At 45.6% G+C, this 25,861-nt stretch overlaps 1 protein-coding gene across 10 annotated transcripts in view; it reads right to left on the bottom strand.

Annotated features, from left to right (window-relative positions):
* Apbb2 (amyloid beta precursor protein binding family B member 2) overlaps positions 1–25,861 on the bottom strand; it is a 363,904-nt gene that overhangs the window by 120,135 nt on the left and 217,908 nt on the right. For 4 of the 10 annotated variants that reach the window (XM_045161203.1, XM_045161206.1, XM_045161207.1 and 1 more), the window contains 4 exons: positions 18,927–19,135; positions 8,926–8,988; positions 8,455–8,540; positions 8,299–8,359 (listed from right to left, as the gene is read on the bottom strand). In XM_045161203.1, the coding sequence (XP_045017138.1) occupies positions 8,299–8,359; positions 8,455–8,540; positions 8,926–8,988; positions 18,927–19,135 (419 nt within the window). The remainder of the gene's footprint in view (positions 1–8,298; positions 8,360–8,454; positions 8,541–8,925; positions 8,989–18,926; positions 19,136–25,861) is intronic. The other 6 variants (XM_045161205.1, XM_045161208.1, XM_045161209.1 and 3 more) reach the window with 3 other exon arrangements.

Here is a 25,861-nt window from a genome sequence, read left to right as displayed (position 1 = left end):
TCCCCAGACTTGAATACCGGCCAGATGGAACGACTTCAGCTCGAGATGTCATACTGCAGGGCTGCTGGTGTTGCATCTATAGTCCTGAGACTTCTCAGAACCAGAAGGGACACTGAATATGGCAACATGTTCTTTTACAGATGAGGAATCTAAAATCTGGAGACTCTGAAGCCTGGTAATCACTCATTTCCTTTACTAGGAGTACAAAGAACATCACTGTTGCTCAGTGCTGTTCACAAACATCATAGAAATGACTTGATGTACGCTGAGACAAAGACGGTCACATGGGCTGGTCGGAGACTAAGGAGATGGGGCAGTCAGGTTCACTGCTGGCAAAAATCACCCGACCAAGAGTAGCTTTTGGGGAAAAAAAGGATTTATTTTGGCTTACAGACTTGACGGGAAGCTTCATGATGGCAGGGGAAAATGATGGCATGAGCAGAGGATGTACATCACCCCCTGGGCAACATCAGGTGGACAACAGAGACAGGAAAGTGTGCCAAACACTGGCAAGGGGACACTGGCTATAATACCCATAAGCCCGCCCGCAACAATACACTGCCTCCAAGATGTGTTAATTCCCGAATCTCCATCAGCTAGGAACCCAGCATTCAGAATGCCTAAGTTGATGGAGAACACCTGAATCAAACCACCACAGGAGACCTATATTCAAGGAAGTGCTTTTAACCACTGAGCGATCTCTCCAGCCCCAGGAGACCCATATTCAATGCCATCTCTACCAATGACTAATGGTGGAATCCCAAGGCTCACCTTTTTCATCTGTAATGTCACCTCTGTCTATACTCAATTCTAAGATTACAAGTGAAATGGAACGGTTCTCCAAAGAATTGAGTTCTCTGGATACGTCTGCCTCGGCCTCTTCAGCAGTTTCCTAACCCATGTGCCACAACCAGCTCGATGCCGTTCCCAAGACCGTCCACCAGGTGGCACCACATCTCCTTTACACAAGTCGGAGCACAGTTACACAAAGGATAAGCAAAGAAGTGGTGGATATTGAAAGCATTAACTTTTCTACATTTCTAAGAGTATCACAGTGTTAACAACGCAGTTTGTCAGCCACATGCTTTGAGTCATGGAACGGCCAGATTCTGATTCAAAAGTAAGATAAGTGGAATGAGCACAGAGAAGAGATGTTAAAATAATGGGAATTTCAAGGGCAAGCTATATGGCCACTTAAAAACGGCAGGGAACAGTCTTTTTCCTGGGCTGGGGAGATGGCTCAGTGGTAAAGCACTTGCTGGGCAAGTGTGACGAGCAGAATTTGGGTCCCACATGAATGTCAAATGGGTGTGGTGGCCACTTGTGATGCCAGCACTCTGGAATCAGAGACAGGCTATCTCCTGCAGGAGCTGGCTAACTGGATGATCTGAACTGATGAGCTCTGACTTTAAACGAGAGACCCTGTTTCAATAAATAAAGATGGAGGGTAATTGAGGGAACACCTGACATATACACACACACACACACCACACACACACATGCAAAAAGAGATGAAGAGATGAATGAAATAAAACATTTTCCGATGGAAATATGATTCAAGTAAGTAAAGAGAAAAATTATTTGAGAGAAATATTTAAGATTAAAAGGCAAACGGTTTGGAATTTACAATTGTATAGGCGCTAAATGTAAGTGGTATTTTGGATCAGCCCCTGGAACAGAGGGAATAGTGAAGGAAAATCTGGGAAAATCAGAAAGAGTATTTAATGAATAGTTTAAAATTATTCCATAAGAGATGTCCTATTTGCTGATAATTTAAGAATAGGAGGGCTGGGGAGATGGCTTAGCAGTTAAGGAGCTTGTCTGCAAAGCCAAAGCACCCAGGTTCGATTCCCTAGGACCCATGTATGTAAGCCAGATGCACAAGGTGGCACATCCATCAGGAATTTGTTTGCAGTGGCTGAAGTCCCTGGTGTGCCCATTCTCTCGCTCTCTCTCTCTCAAATACATAAATAAAAATAAAAATATTTTAAAGAAAGAATAGGAAATTTTCGGTCTGGAGATGTGGCTCAGTGGTATACATCGGGCTCTGATTTAAATCCCCTACACAAGGAGGGAGGGAAGCGGGGAGGGGAGATTTACTATTAGAAGGTAATAGCTCATATGCAATAAAACCGAGACAAATAAATAAATTGGCACAGCTCAAGGTAAGCTGGGGTAGATGAGAGGCGGGTGCTAGGGTGTCACTGATGGGAGTATTTGCTACTGGAGACTCCCTGAAAGCAATGTGACACTAAGTGATGGAAGCCATTAAGCTGACAGCCGCTGAGCCTTTGGCCTGTAAATATCTCTTTCAGCAACCCCTACCAAAGTAGTGATTTAAAAGAAAAAAAGAGTCACCTGTTTTCTTATGGTGGGCACAGCTATGCCCTGTCGTGCAGGAAGCTGCTCCCCGCGCTGGGTGCTTGGGTGTTCATTCATGCTCATGAAATGAAGAGTGACGAATCTGAGCATTGCTGAGATTAAATATGCAAAATAATTCACTGTGTTTACCACCTGCACATAGAATCCTAGTGTGGAGTCTAGGACAGACAAGGGATGGCAGGAGAAAAACAATTCTAGAGTTTAATTATTCTACAAGTATGAAGATGTTAGTATTAGTAAGGTGAAGGGAATATGGGGAACTCAAAAGTTCATAATTATCTCAAAACAAGTAAAATTAAGAGCTTAGAATTACATATAAGCTCATACACATATTGCCACCACCTATAAAATATATTTACTGTACAGTATTTAAAAAGTGGAAAAGGATTTTTAGTTTTAATAATACTCTGTCCTTTGAGCGGAATATATGTGAGTATAGCTATGTGTTTAGTTTGCCATGTATTAATTTTTTAAATTTTTTTGTTCATTTTTATTTATTTATTTTGACAGTGACAGAGAGAGAAAGAATGGGTGTGCCAGGGCCTCCAGCCACTGCAAACGAACTCCAGATGCGTGCGCCTCCTTGTGCATCTGGCTAACGTGGGTCTTGGGGAATCGAGCCTCGAACTGGGGTCCTTAGGCTCCATAGGCAAGCGCTTAACCACTAAGCCATCTCTCCAGCCCGCCATTTATTTTTTTTAAAAGCATTTTAATTAATTTATTTTTAATGGGGGATGGGAGAATGGGCACGCCAAGGCCTCCAGTCCCTGCAAATGAACTCCAGATGCATGCACCACTTTGTGCCTATCTGGCTTTAAATGGGCACTGGGGAATCAAACCTGGGCAGTTAGGTTTTGCAGGCAAATGCCTTTACCACTGAGCTATTCTCTCCAGCTCTAACTTTCTTTTAGTTTATAGACTCTGGAGCCTAATAACATGAATTCAAATCCTGGCCCTCGGCCCTACAAAGCACTCCACTTCCTGGGTCTCGGGTTCCTCATCTGTGCTATGGAGACGATGTTATACAGTCCAAGAGGTTTTGTCTAAGGACGCATCAGCAAAGAATGAAAGCCTTTGGGAGCATGCCAAGCCAAGAGTTGGCACTCAAGCGACAGTTACTGTTGCAATGCCTTTATAATGAAGCACAGGCAAACCCATCATTTTCTCCAAGGGGCTGGAAGGCTTTCTCTAATGGACAGTGTTGCAGTCAGGTTCGCATTGCTGGTAGAAATCACCCAAGGGGAAGCTCCACGATGGCAGGGGAAAACGATGGCATGAGCAGAGGGTGGACATCACCCCCTGGCCAACATCAGGTTGACAATAGCAACAGGAGAGTGTGCCAAACACTGGCAAGGGGCCACTGGCTATAACACCCCCAACAATACACGGCCTCCAGGAGGTGTTAATTCCCAAATCTCCATCAGTTGGGAACCCAGCATTCAGAACACCTAAGTTTATGGGGGACACTTGACTCAAACCACACAGACAGCATGCCTCCGGCTGGCCGTCTTCAGTACCCATAGTGACTTTCTACCAGGGGGAGTGGCCTTCAGGATGCAGGATGGGATGGGAGCAGTTGAAAGCAGGCGGAAGTTAGCAAAATGCCTTCAAGATTCTGATTTGCCCCTTTTAGAGATTCGCATCACTCACAATCCCCCCCCCCCAAACAAATCCTCAGTGGAAACACACATGGAGCCTTGACTTATGGTGAGGTAATGTCCAGGTAAGTCCACTTTAAGTTGGAGGTGCATTTAATGCACGTAACTTTCCAAACTTTATGGCCTGGCAACAAGAATCTACTGCGTCCCCTGGTGATCTCTGGCTCCTTGGGACATTCTGTCTGCTGTCACTGCTCAGCACAGTTAAAGAGAATGTCACACTGCATCTTGCTAGACCAGGGAGAAGACCAAAATCCAAAGTAAGTTTTCCATGGAATACACAGTACTTTCATAGCATGTAAGGTTGAAAATCAAAAGTCAAACCATCATAAGGAGGGAAGCACCTATAATCACTCCTCCCCCAAACAAACCAACATACTTGCAGCTTGCTGTGCAAATCCCATCACCTGAAAAGCTGTGGATTTTTCCTTTTGTTCTATCTGTCCTTTCTATATTGTTTTAGCCCAGATTTGGTGCAAGACTGTTTCTGTATATTTTCTCCACTTAAATTTTGCTCTTGTAAGATTTTTTTTTAATGGAACAAGGAAGGGTATGCATAATATAATACTCATACTTCTCTTGGTTAAAATTAGACACAACTTCAGTAACTTATGGATAAATCCGAGTTTCCTTGTTAGCATGAGAAGTTCACAGTTGGTACTGGAAGAGACACGCTGTCAGGAGAAAGGTGGCAGATAAAGAATTCAGTCAGGGACTGGAGAGATGGCTTAGCGGTTAAGGCACCTGCCTGAGAAGCCTCAGGACCCAGGTTCGAGCCCCCCCAGAACCCACACGCATAAGGCATGCACAAAAGGTGGCGCACGCATATGGAGTTCATATGCAGTGGCTGGAGGACCTGGCGTGCCAATATAAATAAATAGAATTCTCATAAATAATTATAAAAAAATTTTTTCAGGCAGCATTTGATCCCCAACATCACACAAACAAAAATCCAAGAATTCATCAAGCCATACAACTAGGAGGGGGCAGGGGAGGAACCCGCTCCACCTTCCAGTATCGCCAGTCCTGTGCCCGGTCCACGCGTGACTCTGCAGCCCACTCTTGCCAATTTCACACCACGGCTTCACAGATAACAACGGCTTCCCAACTCTGCCAAGGGAGAAGACTCAGTGCCTCTGCACCTGCCTCCTCCAGCTGCCCTGATGGCCCTTGTGAAAACCAGGTAACGGAGCCAATTATTCGCAGCTTGCCTTTTGGTCCCTCGTCATGAAACTTGCCTGCAAAGACCAGCTCAGAACAGCAGCCCAAGGGCTTCTTTGGAATGCCTTTACTGAGAACAACCTATTAGAGACGCTTTGAGACCCTTATGAAACCAGGTGGACCCCAACGTACCTACTGCTAAGGAAACCTACTTGGTTGTTTTTTTTTTCCCCCCCATAGACACAGAGCTACTTTGAGATCCTGAACAAATAGAAAACAAAAATATGGTGTCATGGGCTGGAGAGATGGCTTAGCGGTTAAGCACTTGCCTGTGAAGCCTAAGGACCCTGGTTCGAGGCTCAATTCCCCAGGACCCACATTAGCCAGATGCACAAGGGGGCGCATGTGTCTGGAGTTCGTTTGCAGTGGCTGGAGGCCCTGGCGCGCCCATTCTCTTTCTATCTGCCTCTTTCTCTCTCTGTGTCTGTTGCTCTCAAATAAGTAAATAAAATAAACAACAAAAAAAAATTTTAAAAAATATGGTGTCTTGCCAGGCGTGGTGGTGCACACCTTTAATCCCAGCACTTGGGAGGCAGAGGTAGGAGGATCGCCGTGAGTTCAAGGCCATCCTGAGACTACATAGTGAGTTCCAGGTCAGCCTGGACCAGAGTGAGAGCCTACCTCGAGAAAAAAAGAAAAGGTGTTTTGAATAGTTCTTCCCTCTCCACGTCACAGGAGGTTGTGGGAGGAAGGGTGCTGAAGAGGACATGGTGGCATTCAATGGTGACAAGGACTGAGGACCTGCCATGTAATGCATAAATGAATTATGCCAAACAGAAATGCAGAGCCCTTGTCAAAAAAAAAGTGTGTGTGTGGGGGGGGGGGACAAAACTGGTTAAAAAAGTACTAAAACTTAGCTTTTTTTTCTTCTTGTCCATCTTCTCTATTGACTTGCTATAATGTTTTGCATCATGGTTTCTTAAAAATATTTTTATTATTTATTTATTTTATTGGAGAGGGAGAAAAAAAGAGAGAGAGGGAGGGTATGCTAGGGCCTCCAGCCACTGTAAACGACTCCAGACGCATGCGCAACCTTGTGTTTCTGGCTTACATGGGTCCTGGGGAATTGAACCTGGGATCTTAGGCTTCACAAGCAAGCGGCTTAACTGCTAAGTCATCTCTCCAGCCCATGCACTGTGATTCAATACCATGCTCCCTCAGTCAGGAACACACTTGCACAGGAGTGCAAAGTTCCAAGTACCCAGGGCCCTGCCCATGTCTTGTTGCCCACAGACTGTTGGCTTCCTGGTGCCTCCATCACCAGCTGTCAGATGGATACACCATGTGTTGGTCAAAAGGTGAGGAAACTGAGCCAAGAATCCCCTTTTCCCATGGGCCAATCACCCCAACCTATAATGCATAAGGAACTGAGAGTAGACTACAACATCACATCAGGACAGGCTGGGGTCCCTGGCATCATTTACTGGGCACACTGTAAAGGTGCCAGCACAGCCTGGGCTCACCATTACCATGCCCTGTGCCAAGAAGCCTTGGTATGTGTTCGTACCCACAACCTTCGCCACACTCAGGGTTAGGCCTCTACTGAGGGAGGAGTCACTGAGTGGGGGGCAGAGATGGGGAGATCTAGCAGTGTTTTGAGTTGCAAGGGGGCAAGAAGCTAAGAACCGCTCAGTGAGGCAGGGAGGAAGTGTGGCTGGGCACAAGCCAAGTTCTAATTCCCTACTATATGCTCCCTCATCCTCTTGGCTTTCAGCCACAAATTACAAATTCATATCTAATCATTAAAAATGTCAAGACAGAGCTGGGTGAGGTGGTGCACGCCTTTAATCCCAGCATTCAGGAGGTAGAGGTAGGAAGACTTCTGTGAGTTCGATGCCACCCTGAGACTACACAGTAAATTCCAGGTCAGCCTGGGTTAGAGCAAGACCCTACCTTGGAAAAAAAGAGAAACAGGGCTGGAGAGATGGCTTAGTGGTTAAGCGCTTGCCTGTGAAGCCTAAGGACCCTGGTTCGAGGCTCGATTCCCCAGGACTCACGTTAGCCAGATGCACAAGGGGGCGCACGCGTTTGGAGTTCGTTTGCAGTGACTGGAAGCCCTGGCATGCCCATTCTCTCTCTCTCTCTGTCTGTTACTCTCAAATAAATAAACAACAACAACAACAAAATATTTAAAAGAAAGTAGCATTAAACTCCACGCACGGGGCCCTTTCTCAGCCTGTGGCCCTGTGTGGGTCACCTGTCCATGATGGTGCTATTGAAACCAAAATTCCAGAAAAAAATGAGTTTGCTCTCCATTTTACCATCACACAGTGCCTTTACTTGTGTCAAGACGGTAAGGACAAGCCATTTTACCATCAGAGATGTGAGGATGCTCTGGGGGTGTGGACAGTGCAAAAGACCTCACACCCTGCCGGCTTAGAGAGCAGCTCCAGCTCCCTAACAAGTCGGGCCATCTGCGCTCAGCACACCTAACAAAGAGCCGATGAAAGACCCCAAACCTAACCTGGCCTAGGGATTTTCTTTTCTTTTCTTTTCCTTTCTCTCTCTCTCTTTCTCCTTTTCCTTTTTTCCCTCTCTATTTCCCTTCCTTCCTTCCTTCTTTCCTCCCTCCCTCCCTCCCTCCTCTCTCTCTCCTTCCTTCCTTCCTTCCTTCCTTCCTTCCTTCCTTCCTTCCTTCCTTCCTTCCTTCCTTCCTTCCTTCCTTCCTTCCTTCCTTTCTTTCTTTCTTTCTTTCTTTCTTTCTTTCTTTCTTTCTTTCTTTCTTCTTTTGAGCTAGGGTCTCACTGTAGTCCAATCTAACCTAGAACAAGCTCTGTAGTCCCAGGCTGGCCTCAAACTCACAGCAATCCTCCTACCTTTGTCTCCCAAGTGCTGGGATTAAAAGGTGTGTACCACCACACCTGGCTTGGGATTTTCTGAAAGTATCCAACAGACTAAGAGAGCAGGAAGATCAAGAGATAATTACTTATTAAGTGGCTCAGGGCTGGTGGTTTGTAAAATCCAGGACACTATTCGCAGCCATTCCTTTGTTACCAGAATATATAACCTACTTGATAAAAGCGTGTTTCCTACAAACCTTGGCTTCTGGGTCACTGTTGATACTACAAGAATCATCATCGTCAGCGTGAGGGGCATTTCTAGGGAGGAAGAAAAACAGAAACTGGTCTTAGCATCCTATCGCAAGCACTAGCTGCAAAAGCCTCAAACCTCACCCATCTTTCCAACCTCTTACCTGAGCTTCAAAGATGCATAGCGGAGTGTCGCTCCTTCAAACTCTTTTAAACTGGGGTCTGGGTTCACTGTGGCTGCATGCAAATCCTAGGGGAAAACAGATCCCTGTTAATAGACAATGGGAGGCCATCCTAACCCTGCCTCAACTATCAAAAGGAGAGAAAGGCCCCAGCAAGAGGCGGAGTACGTACGGGGGTGAGCTTAGGCAGAAAAGGGCATGCAGGGACTGCCGTGCACAACTGCCGACTCTTACAAGGCCACAAGGGACCTGGGCAGTCAGCTTGAAGTCATTCATAATGGGAGACATCAGAAAGGCAACGTGGGTGTGAGCTGGGTGTCCCTGGCAAGAAGCCCCATCACTCCGCCCCTATAGAATATGCATGATATTCACAAAGAAGAAAAATGTACAGCCATGGCCATGCAGAAAGGAAAAAAAAAATTAAATGATCTAAAAATCTGACAATATACTTGCCTTCCAAATGTCACTATTAATCTTTCCCCCATTCAGAACAGCAAAATCACTCCATGGCTGTTTCTAGACATATAATTATTCACATAGAAAAAAAAGCAGATTGATTTAAAGAAAAAAAGAAAAGAAAGGAAAGGAAAAGAAAAACACAAGACACTGTTGTTAGCATCGATATTCACAGGGTGGGTTAAGAAACAAATTCAATCTAACAGCGACTTGTTAACGCATACTCTCTAAACTTCATTATTACCTGAAGAGATGGCGCTTTAATTACTTACCCAAACAAATGACTGAACATTATTAGAAGTAGACAAGGGAAGTTATTTTCTAAATGTGGTCTTAACAGCAAACCATATGCCTCCAAGCATTAAACCCCCAACACGCCTGATTCAACAAGAACCTTTTCCTCGTACTAACCACCCAGAAATGTCTTCTGGGGGCCGAGGCATAATTGGGGACATCACTGTGCTCAGCAGGGACTCTGGGGGATGGGATACACAGCATACAAAAATATGGGGTCCACTTATCTTTACTTGAAAAAGGACAGTAACAGGGAGAGGTTAGTGAGGGGGACACAGGCTGACCAACATTTTGCTAAAATTTATTTACAGTAACAAAATATAGTCCCAAACAACCAATGAAAGTTCTTCCGATTCATAAAATTCTCTACTTCCAAGCTACACAACCTGTGATCCCCTAAACATCACGTCAGACCACAGCATGAGCCTGGCCAGCTGAAAAAAAAAGCTCTCGAAATCCATCTTTGAAGGTAAGCAACTCCTTCTACTCTCTTCAGACAGCAAGGAAATGTCTTCTCTTTCTACAACGCCACAGGAATATTTGAATATTTTTCATCTAAGATTTATGGAACTGAATGAGAACTAGCAAAACACCAGGATGGTCTTGTGGAATCTCTTTTACTGACTTGCCAGGCAAATCTTGTCCCTTGGATAATAAATCAACACCGGGCACTTTTCAGCTGACGTTCTTTCAAAATGAAAAGTGAATGCTGAACCGAGAACTTGGTTAGAACACCTCGAGTTAAAAAAAAAAAAAAAAAAAAGCCCTTAGTGCAGATGGACTTGGGTTCAAAGGCTCCTTTGTGGAAAGGTGGGTTCACAACCCCATGTACCCTAAATGGTGAAGGTAATGCAAGTTAGTTCCATTATCCCTATGATGGGCTTTCCGTTTTGGGCTGGATACCTGAATTGCCCTGTTCAAGATGTAAATGAACTCAGACCACTGCACTAACTTAAAAAAAAAAAAGAACCCTCTCATAATGAATAAAAGAGTATGAATGCTGCTCTCATCTCCCTCCATACTGTATAACCCCCAAAGCCTCCACAAAGGACAAAAGTAATGTAGGGGAGTCATGGGGTGTCCAAAGGGCTGCACCCATTGAGACGGGTGAAGACTTCTGTATGCTGCTTTCCTGGGAGAAAGGTGGTGAGCTTTTGTTCTCATTTTCAGAGGGACCAGTAACCAAAAAAACCCACCACTGTGGGATCTCAATAAAGACTTGTGGCAAAAACCCTGAACTGTCCAAGAACAAAATAAACATTCAAAGTAGAATTTCCTTTCCAGACAAAAGCAAGCCTGAGGGTCCCTCTCATGAGCCTTGCCGGAGGTGAGCTGCGTCCGTTCTTCATTGATGTTGAACTTTGGAAAGGGGAGGCACATGAGGACTCGGATGCCCAAGATAACTACGTCCTTGTAGAGAAGTTTCAAAGAAAAAGGAAGGGAGAAAAGAAAGAAGGAAGCAAGGGAGAGAGAGAGGGAGGGAGGGAAGGAAGGAAGGAAGGGAGAGAGGGAGGGAGGGAGGGAGGGAGGGAGGGAGGGAGGAAGGAAGGAAGGAAGGAAGGAAAGAAGGAAGGAAAGAAGGTAGGAAGGAAGGAAGGGAGGAATGGTGCCTGAAAAAGGACACTTGAAATCAGAAATGGCCCCTGAGGCTCTGTGTTGGCACAGGACAGGGTAGAAGGAGGACTCTAAATAGCACTGAGAAAAGCTTTGGCACTTAATTGAAACAGGCCTCTCCTGGCCATGGGGTTGTTATGCTTTTTTATACGTTTCCTCTTTGGACACAGGAGTCCTTGCAAAGCGAATGCTGATCCCAGTTCTAGACTCCACGGGCCCCTCTCCCGTGCCATGCAAGTGAGTCAGCTGGCACCCTTCCCACAGTCACTGTTTATGTGGCCACATAAACAAAGGCCTCATAGCTTGAAGACTACAATATAAGAACTTTAGTATAAAGTTCAAGCCAGGGAAAATGGAGACTGGCATTGTATGTGTTATGACAAGGACCAAAGTTCTGTTTTCCCCTATTTTAAAAACATCCATTTATCCCCAAGATGAGATATTTTATTCTTTTTTTTTTGAGATATTTTATTCTTGGTAAAAGTGACCATAATTGTCCTTTTTGAAACAAAAATTAATGGAGTACAGAATACTTTTCTTAAACCTGAAGAATGAAGAACTCTGTGGTCTAGCCATCTAATTACTTTCAATTAAAGAGAGGGCATTTCCTACATTTACTTAATTATCTAATTAGCTCACTTTCTTACTGATTTTTGCAGTGCTGGGGCTCAAACCCAGGGCCTCCCTCTACCACTGAGCCACATCACAACCTGGCAAATAATATTAGCTAACAACATTTCAAAAGAAAGAGATTCTTTCAGCCTCTACAGACCATCTACAGCCACCTTGGACAGCAGTATGGATAGAGGAGGTGAGAGAGATAAAGAAAGAGAAAACAGTAAATGAGGAAACAACAGGAGGAGCCAACCTCTTCTGGTAAGAAACGATGGACAGAAAGGGACAAAGTGTGGTGATGGCCACAGAGCATCTTCCGTGAGCAGCAACCTGCCTTGGAACCTTCCAGGCAATGCAGTTGGGGACACACTTCCCTGGTTCTTATCTTGACCTTGCCTAGGGTGCAGCGTCCCTTACTGCGATTATGAAGTCACGCTCAGTTGTGGGAAAGCTCCAGAACCTCAGCTCCTCACAGACAGTATGTACTGAGTGACCCACTCAGTGCCTGGACCGGGGGTGCTTTTCATGCCCCTCCATACCGTGTGGAAGCTATGCAAGGGTGTGCCCGCTAGGGGGAGCCAAGCATGTACTCTGAATTCTTCCCCTATTTCTCTTCTGCAGTCTTAGAAAGCAATACTACAAATCACACACTGTCTTTCTGCTGGAAAAGACATCCCTTTAACGCTGCCAACAAAGTGTTCTTGAGGACGAGAGTCTCAGAGATGGGGGCCGTCCCTAGAAAGGAAGTGGCTTGAGGGCGTGCTAGGGTTGAAAATGTCCTCCAAAAAGTGTTGAGGTAAGATGGGGACCGACGGGAAGCGGTCGGGTCATCAGGGATCTACCCTCATGGATGGATTCATTACAAGTCACCACGTGTCTGTGTACCTGTGGTGTTCCTTTATTCGAGCCAAAATGAAGACAGGGTGATGAGACTGTCACCGTGAAGAGGTATTAAACCCAAACTAGGAGGCCTGGAGGGATGGCTTAGTGGACAAGGCACTCGCCTGCAAAGCCAAAGGACCCAGGTTTGATTCCCCAGGACCCATGTAAGCCAGATGCATAAGGTGACGCATGCACCTGGAGTTTGTTTGCAGTGGTTGGGGGCCCCGGTGCCCCCGTTCTTTCTCTACCTGCCTTTCTCTCTCCCAAATAAATAAAATAAAAATAAATCCAAACTAGAGAGTGTGAGTGGACCTTTGGGGAAAGCTGTCACGCCACTGCATTCGGACACCAGCGTGTGCACAAGACAGACAACCCAGCTATGCTCTCGCCTGTTCTGTGTAGGGTGGGAAGGGCCTCTCCTCGAGGTGGTGAAGTGGCATGGTGAGGCAGGAGTGTTGGCACACAGCCTGGCTGCCCAGTGGTGCCTCAGAAATGACAGTGTCTTTTTCCCAGTACTCCTTCCACTCTGGGGAAGAAAAGCTCAAATGACACGTTCCAATCCTGTTATCAAGAGCAAGTGTAGTTTAGATAGAAATGGTGGAAAACGTGGAATACTAGCATTCTGAAATTCCAAGGAACAGGATGGGCAGGATTGACTGGCATTCTATACATCTACTCATGTGTGTATGTGTGTTTTCTCCTTTTACAATACTCTGGGGAGACGGCTTTGTAGATAAGGCGCTTGCCTGCAAAGCCAAAGGACCTCAGTTCGATTCCCCAGGACCCACATAAGCCAGATGCACAAGGTGGCACATGCAGCTGGAATTTGTTTGCAGTAGCTGGAGACCCTGGCATGACAACTCTCCCTTTCTCTCTCTCTCTCTCTGCCTCTCTCAAATAAGTAAATAAATAAAAATAAAATACTCCAGTTTTTCAGGCATTCAACACCATTTGGAGAGTACAGTCTTCTCTGATTTATGGTTTTGCTTTCTTTGGTTTGCTATCTGGTACAACAGTGGCCCAAAAATATTAAATGGAAAATTATGAAAATAAACAATTCCAAAGGTTTACATTTTGGGTCATTTTGAGTGTCATCATGGAATCTTGTGCCATCTTGTTCCATCCTATTAAAAAAAAAAATCAACTATCCCTTTGCTTAGCATATCCATGTTGTTTACAGGCTCTTCCCACCAGGAACTATGTCTCCAATAGGCTACTGGATCTCCTCACTGTGTGGTATTGCCATATGGACAGCTTTGGTACTCCCCGTGGTTTTTAGGCAGCCACTACAGGATCATAGACTGTACCCCCAGGAAACAAGGGAGAACTACGGTATGACATTATGACATCATGCAAACACAGAGCAGAGAAGGTACAAACCAATAAACAAACTGACCACACCTGAGCAACTGCGTGAATCCCTGGGACCAATCACAGTGTAAAGGTGATGCTCTAGAGACGGCAGGGGATCTGGGGCTGTAGTGCTGGCTTGGCTGCTAGAGGATGTCAAGTAATATCTCCGACCAATCATTAGTCTGGATTTTTCCTCTATCCAGCAACCATTGGGCAACTTTATCCTGTATCTAGATCCATGCCACATATGGGGGTGCAAGATGAAAGCACCAGACTCTGAGGCCCAAAGGGCTTCCTAGAAAAGACTGACGGATCCTAATGGCATGAAGGGATGCAGTGTAACGAAGGGCTTGCAAAGGACAGGGATGAAGGGAACAGTTCTTGGAAGATGCTCAGGTGAGGTCCCAGAACCTCAGGGGAAGTAATAAAGAAACAAAACTAGGGGCTCGTGGTTCCCAGGAATGGTTGTTACAATATAAAATCCCCTGGAAGGCCTATGCAATAGCAGACGTCCAGGCCTCTCCCCCAGAGCATCTGTCTCATGGCCTGAGATGCCCGCCGCCAGAAGCAGCATGCTTCACAAGCCAAGCCCTGGAAATCCTTCTTGGATGTCTCCTCGGCTCCTATGCTGGGAAACACTGTTCCTACCATACACTAGACCTTTCTCCAAGACCTTTTCTAAGTCGAGAATGTCATGATAATTTGATTGGTCTGTGCAGTCTGGTAAAATGATGACAGAATGGTCCTTTGATGTGGGCATCTTACTACATAGAAGGACTTGGGTTTTTAGTTGTACATCTTGGCCCTCTTGGAACAAGAACGTAACATCTTCTAGCCAAGAGGCGATCCCAGTGCTGAGGGTCAGTCTGTCTGCACTAGCCACAGAGACTTCTCCACTCTCCTCTGGGAACTGAACCACTTTTATGTGAAAAGATTTTAAGCAAGTCTTGGACAAGGGCCAAGAGTTATTCACAAAAATATTTTGTATGACTTGATTTTTTTTTTCTAAAATTTGATATCCAAGTAATCTTAGAGGTAATTTGGATCAAACAAATTGTTCTTGGGAGGGGGGAGGAAGAGGGGGAAGAGCACAGTGTGCCAAGTTTCGGAGACAAATATTTCTTGGCCAGTTGATAAACTTTCAAAAATACTGCTGGCACGTGCGGTAGAAACATCATCGGCTGCGCTTAACACTTCCCGGGTGAACTTTGGAATGTGAAATGTACAATTTTCAAACTGTAAGGAAGTCTTCCGTCCTACATTTTTGTGAAGTCAACAGATTTGGCATTTATTTATTGGATTTTTCTTATCAAGCCAGTGCACGAGAAAGCTGAATCAAAATGTATATTTCTCACATGATGCATTCCAAGTTTCTTCTCTCCTTTAACATTTTGCTTTCTTTCACGTTTCGAAATTAGTTGAAATAGGTCCTATTTTAGGACTAAAGAAATGGTAGTAGAGAAAAAAATCATTTCTCTTCTGTTGTCATTAGCACCTGAGACATTATTAAAAGTCATTTTCTAGGTGGTTTTTGCCTGTGACACAACTCTACCTTGGGATGAGAGGAAGAGATGTCACAGCCTCCACAATGCCTGATAGACGGTGTAAAGACTGAAGCTGAGTTCAAGGTTGACTCTCTCACATACTGGCTCTGTGATCTTACAAAAGCCCCTAACTTCTGTGTGTCCCCTGGCAAATGTATACTGGGACCACAGCTATCTTTTTTTTTTTTAATTTTTATTTATTTATTTATTTGAGAGCGACAGACACAGAGAGAAAGACAGATAGAGGGAGAGAGAGAGAATGGGTGCGCCAGGGCCTCCAGCCTCTGCAAACGAACTCCTGACGCGTGCGCCCCCTTGTGCATCTGGCTAACGTGGGACCTGGGGAACCGAGCCTCGAACCGGGGTCCTTAGGCTTCACAGGCAAGCGCTTAACCGCTAAGCCATCGCCATCTCTCCAGCCCGACCACAGCTATCTTTAGTGCCCAAGGTACGTGTTTCCGGGAGAGTCATGCGGTGAGACAGCAGCCTGGAATTCAAATGCTTGTGCCCTCGTGGTACACGGTTTACTTCCATTCTTGGGGCCCCCACATCCTTGGTATGTGGCAGGTGTTCTCTTTCTCATGTGTCACTTTGTGAGTGTGACTTTATATGGGTACTGGGGAATCGAACCCAGGCTGTCAGGCTATGCAAACAAATGTTTTTAACCACTGAAATCATCTCTTCAGCCCAGTCCGAAGAAAATTCATCTTATCAACATTATCAAAGGACTAGTGATGTACCTGACTATTAGAATCCTTGCCTACAATGTATGTGGCTCTGGGTTTCATCCCTAGAACCCCAAGCACACAAAGATTTAATTAATTAAAAAAAAATAACAGCCGGGTGTGGTAGCATAAGTCTTTAATCCCAGCACTCGGGAGGCAGAGGTAGGAGGATCGCTGTGAGTTCGAGGCCACCCTGAGACTACATAGTAAATTCCAGGTCAGCCTGGGCTAGAGTGAAGCCCTACCTCAAAACAAAGAAAGAAAACAAAACGGGTTGGGGTGTAGCTTAGTGGTAGAGTGCTTGGCTAATACATCTGAGTCCTTTAGTTTGATTCCCAGGACTGTAATCAATTTTATTTTTATTTGCAAGGAGAGAGAGAATGGTCACGCCCAGGCCTCTAGCCACTGTAAACGAACTCCAGAGGCAAGCGTCACCATGTGCATCTGGCTTACATGGGATCTGGAGAATCAAAGCTGGGTCCTTAGGCCTCATAGGCAAGTGCCTTAACCACTGTGCCATCTCTCCAGCCCAGGAACTCCTTTTAAGTTCCAGTTGCTACTATGGGCCACTGACCTCTATACCTCAGTTTCCCTATCTGTAATTTACCCTCCCACCTTGGCATTCTCTGGTTGTAGGGACTCTGTTGGTAAACATGCCTAAAGATGTTAGGGTTAGGGAAACAGCTCTGAGATGGAAAAAGAGCCTAATGAGATGCCAGGAGGAAACATTGTACAGGTAAGGAAGATAGCAGAGATAGCAGAGGCTGATGCTGGCTTCTTCTGTGGGCACAGGGGTACCTGTGGCACAGGGAAAAAAGCCAAGAGTGCATCTGAGATGGTACGGGGAGCAGACTCCATTCACCCCAAGCTCATCAGGGTTCTGTCAGTTCTTCTTTTTTTTTTTCCAAGGTAGGGTCTCGCTCTAACTCAGGTTAACTTGGAATTCACTATGTAGTCTCAGGGTGGCCTCGAACTCACGGAGACCATCCTACCTCTGCCTCCCGAGTGCTGGGATTAAAGGTGTGCGCCACCACGCCCGGACTGTCAGTTCATTTTTATTCCCCAGCTAATACAAGATGCAGAAGTAAACTGAATGGAAATTGCTCAGGACATGAAAGTACCGGCTTCGATAAAAAGTGACCATGGTTATCTCGTGATAAACAGCAAAATCGATGTGGTTCTACACCACTGAATCAAGACAAAGCCCTAAGTGCCCAAAGCTCTCACCTACCAAAAAGGTATGGCTAGCTCCACCCCACCTCTCTTGAAGATGGAGAACTGAGTCCGGGGCTGGGAAAATGAAGAGCTGAAACTCTATATACCCTCCCATAGAAAGCGACTAGTCAGAGTCAGGACAAAGGCCTTGGCTAATTTCAGAAACAGGATGAGGGCTGGGGAGATGGCTTAGCGGTTAAGGCATTTGCCTGCAAAGCCAAAGGACCCAGGTTTGAGTCCCCAGGACCCATGTAAGCCAGATGTACAAGGTGGCACATGTGTCTGAAGTTTGTTTGCAGTGGCTGGAGGCCCTGGTGTGCCTAGTCTCTCTTTCTCTGTCTGCCTCTTTCTTGCTATCTCAAATAAATACATAAATAAACAAATAAAATTTAAAGACAGCATGAGCCAGGTGTGGTGGCACATACCTTTAATCCTAGTTCTTGGGAGGCAGAGGTAGGAGGATCACTGTGAGTTCGAGGCCATCCTGAGCAAGACCCTACCTTGAAAAACCAACAAACCAACCAAACAAACAAACAAAACCAGGATGGATGCTAACAGTTGCACGCAGAGAAGCTCTGCGCATCAGTGGTGAAGTTCAAATGTATTCATGCCCTCAAACAAAAGATGTAGTGGCACACACCTTTAATCCCAGCACTCAGGAGGCAGAGGTAGGAGGATCACCATGAGCTCGAGGCCACTCTGTGACTACACAGTGAATTCCAGGTCAGTCAGGGCTTGAGTGAGACCCTACCTAGAAGCCCCCCGCCAAAAAAAAGACACCAAAAAAAAATGATCATCCAAAAACGAGCAGAAATGTCTGCATGTCAGAGAAACCACTGTTGTCAAAAAAAAAAAAACAATTCAAAAAGTTATCACTTAGTTGTGACCTTTCCCAGTAATAATTCTCTTAAATATGATGTGATTGGGATTCACAGTAGTTCATGGCAGCAAGCTCTGTATTAATAAATACCACAAAGGAATATTTTAAGCCCTCAATTCTTTGTTTAAACATCCGGATTTCTTCCTCGGGGACGGCAGAAATTTATGCTGCTAATTATTGCTAAAATAATGTCACTTCTGCTAAATAAACAGATCTTTATTATTTTTTTAGATAAAAATTAAGCATTAAAGGGCTCTCAAGGGTTATTCTTGTAGACATCATCTGCAAGCTAGCAAACAAACTCAAGGCTAATAGGATATGTGATCACTGTAACACGCCTGGCCAAGAAGTGCTCTTTTGGGTGTAAATATTTTATTGAGCCAGCACCATGCAGTGGTACCTATAGAGTAAATTACGGCCTCCAGGAGCCCTAGGGGATCTTAACCACCCCCCATTAATCAGTTCCTCTCGCTTTTTATACCTAGAATGGTGTTTCAAGAGACCTAAACCCATTAAAAATGAAAACACAGGCGGGCGTGGTGGCACATGCCCTTAATCCCAGCACTCAGGAGGCAGAGGTAGTAGGATCGCCGTGAGTTCAAGGCCACCCTGAGACTACAGAGTGAATTCCAGGCCAGCCTGGGCTAGAGTGAGACCTTACCTCAAAAATAAAAAAATAAAAAAAATGAAAACACCCCTACAAGATGGATATTAACACAATTTCCTAAGAGGAAGCATGTTCCAGATTTCCAATGCAACATACACGAAAATCAAGAAGCTGACCTCAATGACCTGTGCAGGCAGAGAGAGGCACCTAATCTAAGGAGACATCCTGAGTTACGCCTATTAAGGGAGCAAAAAGACCTTCCATTTTACCTCATTCTCTGGGGTGGGAGATGGCGTGACAGAACTAAGTGACCCTTTCCTAGAACCCGGAAGATCCACTGGGATGGACACGGGCCGTTCCCACTGAGTCGTTCCTGTCGGAATGTGCCAATAGTAGGTCCCAGCAATGTCGTTGATTCTTTTCCATCCAGGTGGCAAATCCGGATCTGTCTGAAATGAGTGATCGCTCCAGATATCTGCTGGGAAGTAAAACAAAAGGGTGCATTTCATTAAAGAGCAGAAGAGTCTTCCAGGTGCCATACCGACAGCCAGGTGCGCCCACAGGCAGATGTGTCTGTAGTCCAAATGAGAAGAACCGCAGCCATTGTATTGGTAGCAAATACGGGGAAATGGGTGATAGGAAAAGAACCAGATAGGCGGGTTGACAATACAGACATAAAGACTTTGTCTTCAAGTCACCCCACACCACTAAGAACCCTGTGAACAAGCTAAACTTCCATGAACCAGAATCAACTACCCAAGCAAAATTCACACACTTGCACGCAGAACCTACTGGATCCTTTTATAAATCGGAGATTTACTTGTTGGGATCATCCATCATTCCCAGCTGTAACCATTTGCAATAAGCACTATATTATATGACTTTCATGCATTTTTCTTTTTTTTTTCTTTTTTAATTTTTTTTAATTTATTTGAGAGTGACAGACACAGAGAGAAAGACAGATAGAGGGAGAGAGAGAGAATGGGCGCGCCAGGGCTTCCAGCCTCTGCAAATGAACTCCAGACGCATGCGCCCCCTTGTGCATCTGGCTAATGTGGGGCCTGGGGAACCGAGCCTCGAACCGGGGTCCTTAGGCTTCACAGGCAAGCGCTTAATCGCTAAGCCATCTCTCCAGCCCCTTTCATGCATTTTTAAGATCCCCTCTCATTTGGCTGTAAACATCTGCAAAGAAACGGTGCCTGCTTTAGTACGCTAGAACACTGGATTGCTCACAGAACACTTTCAGGGAAAGCAAACCGAAATAGCCTTGGAATTCAACAAGGAACCAGACCGAACCTACAAATGGGCCAGTAATGTAAACACGTGAAGGAAGGTGCTAGAGAAAGTGGCAGAGATTGTGGTAAATGGGCCAGCCTCTACAAAGCTCAAACACATTCAAATTTAGTAAGTTTTTTTTAAATTTTTTTTTGTTCATTTTTATTTATTTACTTGAGAGAGACAGAGAGAGAAAGAGGCAGATAGAGAGGGAGAGAGAGAGAATGGGCGCGCCAGGGCTTCCAGCCACTGCAAAGGAACTCCAGATGCGTGCGCCCCCTTGTGCATCTGGCTAACGTGGGTCCCGGAGAATCAAGCCTCGAACTGGGGTCCCTAGACTTCACAGGCAAGCGCTTAACTGCTAAGCCATCTCTCTAGTCCAAATTCAGTAAGTTTTGAGCACTGTGGGTAGCAAATAAATTAACTCCAGTTGCATGTGCCACTTTGTGGCTTTATGTGGGTTCTAGGGAATCAAACCTGGGTCATCAGGCTTTGCAAGCAAGTGCCTTTAAGCACTGAGCCAGGCCTTCTACCGGACAATTTTACGCACACTTGAACCAAATCAATATTGTATCAGTTCACTGGCAAAACATTTGCTCTTAAAAATATATTCTTTTTTTTTTTTTTTTGGTTTTTTGAGGTAGGGTCTCACTCTGGCTCAGGCTGACCTGGAATTCACTATGTAGTCTCAGGGTGGCCTTGAACTCTCGGCGATCCTCCTACCTCTGCCTCCCGAGTGCTGGGATTAAAGGCGTGCGCCACCATGCCCGGCTTAAAAATATATTCTTAAGTCTTGAGTTGAACCAAAATGAGTGAAAGTGAGAAAGAAGAGAGGAAGTGGAGTGAGAAATTCATAGAGACGTAGGCATCATGGAGAAATCAGAGATGGAGCTATGAAGGGGTCATCGTAGAGATGGAGCCATAGTGGAAAAATCACAAGCAGCTATACCAATGCTGGTTGGCAGAAAACTTCAACTTGAGCAACCCTTTATTCCAAGAGCTAGGCTGGGTTTCTAGATGGTTGTCCAAAAAACTGCACGGACACTTCACAGCATTTTGAACGAGAACAGGTGTGAGCCCTGGGCACTAGAGACATCACTGCATCATGTGGTCCAGCATCACCGGGCTGTAACAGCACCAAAGGAAAGAGAAGCCACACAAAGAGACCGATTAAGAGCAGGTTTCTGCAGTGGTCTGGGTTCTCAGCACCTACTTTTCCATTTCAATTTGCCAGAGACAAAACCGCCACCAGTCTCAAATTGTGATGGAAACTTCCCCTCCCCCCAACAGAAAAATTAAGCATGATTACATAATTTAACTTGACCAAAATGTGCACAAACAACTCTAATCAAATGTGTTTATATTCCTTTTTCCTGTCCCCATTATTTATTTATTTATTTATTTTTTAGGAGGCAGAGGGGTTGTTCCTGCTGTTCTTTTATTTTTTGGTATTTCAACTGGGGCAAAAGACAAAAATACCCAGGGGTTAAGTTACAGAAATCTCTAGCATGTGGGTGCCTTTATGGGATCTCATTCTAGTGGCTCATACACAAGGAGCCCTGAGGTAGAAGTGGGAACACGGTCCAAACCTGGAGTCTAGTGAGGTTGGAGGGCCCGAATCTGTCCCCTAATCCTTGTGTCTGGGGAACACACCATCAGAAGATGAAGCCACAGCGCTGATGAGATTGCTCCGTGGTTAAAGATGCTTACTTGCAAATCTCAGGTTCGATTCCCCAATGGCCATGTCAAACCAGACACACACACACACACACACACATATGCAAAGTGGTACATGTGTCTGGAGTTCATTTGCAGTGGTAGGAGGCCCTGGAATGCCCATATTCTTTCTCTCTCCCAAATAACTAACTAAATAAAAGGATGTGAGGTTAGTTATGCCAGATCAAAGGCAGTAGTACAGGTCAGTGACTTCCAACAAGGTGGTGCCATGAGTGAACATGATGGATGGCAGAAGGTAAGCAGCTGTCTTGAATAAAAGTGAGCCCACTTTTCTTTCTTTGTTTCTCCTTTTCTCCCTTCCCTTCCCTTCCCTTCCCTTCCCTTCCCTTCCCTTCCCTTCCCTTCCCTTCCCTTCCCTTCCCTTCCCTTCCCTTCCCTTCCCTTCCCTCACTTCCCTTTTTTTTTTTTTAATTTTTATTTATTTATTTGAGAGCGACAGACAGAGAGAGAAAGAAGCAGATAGAGAGAGAGAGAATGGGCGCGCCAGGGCTTCCAGCCACTGCAAACGAACTCCAGACGCGTGCGCCCCCTTGTGCATCTGGCTAACGTGGGACCTGGGGAACCGAGCCTCGAACCGGGGTCCTTAGGCTTCACAGGCAAGCGCTTAACCGCTAAGCCATCTCTCCAGCCCCACTTCCCTTTTTTTTCAGGCAAGTCCAACAGACTGGGTTCTCCCCTTCTTCCTCCCCCTCCCCCTCTTCCTCCCCTTCTCTTCCCTTTCCCCCTCCTTTTTTCTTATGCAAGAGAGAAAGGGAGTGAATTGGCACACCAGGGCCTCCAGCCACTGCAATCAAACTCCACATGCATGCACCCCCTTGTGCACATGTGCAACACTGTACATATGTGTGTGTGTGTGTGTGTGTGTGTGTGTGTATGTATGTATGTATACACACAGACACATAAACAAATCAAACCAAAACAAAACAAAAACCAAAAGTATCAGGGCTGGAGAGATGGCTCAGGGTTAAAGGCACTTGCTTGCAAAGCCTGATCTCCCTGGTTCAATTCCCCAGTAGCCACATAGGGCCAGATACACACGTGGTGCATGAACCCAGAGTTCATATACAGTGGCACGAGGCCCTTTCTGTCTGCCTCTTTCTCACTCTCTCTCAAATAAAAATATTTTTATTAATTTATTTGCAAGCAGAGAGAGAGAGGGAGAACACGAGCGAGCGTGCCAGGGCCTGCAGCCACTGAAAATGAACTCCAGATACATGTGTCTCTTTTGTGCATCTGGCTTTCTGTGGGTACTAAGGAATCAAACTTAGGTGGTTAGATTTGCATGCAAGCACCTTAATCGCTGAGCCATTTCTCCAGCCCCAATAACTCTTTTCAAAGTATTAACTTTTTTTAGATAGTGAAAAAAAAAATCAGCATAGACAGCTTTGGGGAAATAAATAAAACAACAAAAGATGAAAACACAAAGGATGCTTAGGGCTGAGATTATGAGACCAGCAGTTGACCTGACCAAGGTCAACTATTAAGGGATGAGACCAAAATTCTCCAGAGAGAGTTTCAGCAACCCAGGGCTCAGGGTCCATAGGCACAAGTCCAGTCCCATGCAGGCCCTCCTTCCTGTGCAGCTGTCACAGAGACACCCCATAGGTATCCATCCTTTCTTTGTAGGGTTTTTTGTTTGTTTGTTTGTTTTTCAAGGTAGGGTCTCACTCTAGCCAAAGCTGTCCTGGAATTAAATATGTCATCTCAGGGAGGCCTTGAACGCATGGCGATCCTCCTACCTCTGCCTCCCGAGAGCTGGGATTAAAGGCGTGCGCCATCACACCCGGCTCTCTCTTTGTAGTTTTTAATCATTGTTATTATTATGATGATGATGATGATGATGATGAAACAGGAAGCAAGGCCTGAATGTCAGAGAGTAAAAATAGCAAGGCTGAGAGTCCCACAAAGTCTCTCTTGCTAGGAGCTTTTCCTGGGCCAAAAGTAACAGCTGGTGTGGGAACAAGGGGTCCAGCTGTGTGCAGCAAGGACCTGCCCGTGCCAGTCACCCCAGGCACCACCCTGGCTTCCTCCAGGACCAGGCTGAGTCCAGGGACCTGCAGTGTGACACACACACTAATCTAATCACCCTCTCCCTGGCTCTCGTTCAGGGTCAGACACAAACAAATTAGCTTCAAGTAGCAGGCGGGATCACCCTCTCCTGAGGCCGAGGGCACAGGAAGGAGGAACGGGTGAGCCTAGGTTTAGGAAGGTCTTCCCTGCAGAGCACAGCATTTTTCTTGGAGGTCTCAGAATGGCATCTACTCTCACTGTGTGCTGAGGGCCTCTGGCATGCAAGGAGCAGGGTGGAGAAGACAGATGGACGAACGCGTTCTACCAGCATTTCCTATCGAGTCTCAGATGCACACGATTGTGATAGGTGCAGCCCAGCACAAGCGACACAGTCACCTGGTGGTCTGGGGTCACCCCCCGAATTTCTGGTTCAGGTGGGATAGGGCCTGAGGATCTGCATTTCTTTACTTTCTTTCTTCCTTTTTTTTGGAGGTAGGGTCTCACTCTAGCCCAGGCTAACCTGGAATTGACTATGTAGTCTCAGGGTGGCCTCGAACTCATGGTGATCCTCCTCTCTCTGCCTCCCTAGTCCTGGAATTAAAGGTCTAACACCACTGTGCATTGTTCTTCTTCTGCTTTTTTTTTTTTTTTTTTTTTTTGATTTTCCGAGGTAGGGTCTCATTCTGGTCACACCTTTAATCCCAGCACTCGGGAGGCAGAGGTAGGAGGATCGCCAAGAGTTCGAGGCCACCCTGAGACTACATAGTGAATTCCAGGTCAGCTTGGACCAGAGTTAGACCCTACCTCGAAAAAACAAACAAACAAACAACAAAAAAAAAAAAAAAAAAACAAGAAAAGGACAGTGACAGACGAGGCTAATGCCAGGAAGTGTCCTTCAAAGACGTGCACCCAGTGACTACATGCTTTAGGCAGGCTCTATCTTCCACAGGTTACCAATGCCCAGTCAATTTTTTTCCATTTTGAAAAAACCTTTTATTGACAACATCCATACATATACACAATATACCATGATCCTAGTTCCCTTCCACCACCCTCCCTGTTCCCTCCTCTCGTATGCCTGAGTCCCTTCTTTCTCCCTTCTATTTTTGTATCATTTAAAAAAAAAAAGTATTTTATTTTTATTTATTTGAGACAGGGAAAGAGGCAGAGTAAGAAGGGGAGGGAAAATGGGCATGCCAGGTCTTCCAGCCCTGCAAGTGAACTCCAGACGCATGTGCCACCTTGTGCATCTAGCTTACCTGGGTTCTGGGGAACTGAACCTGGGTCCTTTGGTTCTGCAGCACCTTAACCACTAAGCTATCTCTCCAGCCTGAATATGCTTTTTTTGTGCATCTGGCTTTACATGGGTACTGGGGAATTAAACCTGGGTCCTTTGGCTTTACTGGCAAGCACTTTAACGGCTAAACCACCACTCTATCACTCTACTATTTTTTATAACTGATTATGAATTTTATTGTATGACCATAACTGGCCATATGCCCATCAGGTTATTCTCCTCTCTTCAAAACCTCTTTCCCTCATCCCCAACCCAATGAGGGCCCTTCCCAGTAGGGATATTGGTCATGAACTCATCAGTCAGTCTGGAGGAGGTGGGGGCGCAATGCCATAGGATATTTTTGTCCCATTCTGTGGCTCTTACAATCCGTCTGTCCCCTCTTCCTCAATCTGTATTTCTAATGTCTCACTGCTGGTTTCAGAATCCTATGATTTGCAGAACTACTGGGCTAGGAAAGGCGTTGCTCCTCTCTCTGATGTCATCCAGTTACTCATTCTTTATCACAGGGGTCCTTTTGCCAACACCAAGCACATAGAAGGAAGGGGACAGCAATGTGTAAGAGCAAACCAAGTGAGGTGATCAATCACCCACGGGAACTGGGTGGGATCTCTACACAGAATGTTCTGGAAGATCTCCAAAGGAAGAAATTTCTCCCCAAGCTGGAAGGGGCCAGTCTTTGGGAGAATTAAGTGAGTTCTAAGGCCAGAGGGCCAGAAAAGGTCTACTATGCCATTCCAGTGAAGAGTCTCTCTTGGGTCTGATGAGATTGCTCAGTGGTCAGGGCACTTGCCTGCAAAGCCTAATGACCCAGGTTTGATTCCCCAGTACCTATGTAAAGCCAAATGCACAAAGTGGCCGGCACATGCATCTGGAGTTTCTTTGCAG

This window comes from Jaculus jaculus, chromosome 11, assembly GCF_020740685.1.
Source record: "Jaculus jaculus isolate mJacJac1 chromosome 11, mJacJac1.mat.Y.cur, whole genome shotgun sequence".
NCBI classification, from domain to species: domain Eukaryota; kingdom Metazoa; phylum Chordata; class Mammalia; order Rodentia; family Dipodidae; genus Jaculus; species Jaculus jaculus.
This window is presented reverse-complemented; position numbering and strand designations above follow the sequence as displayed.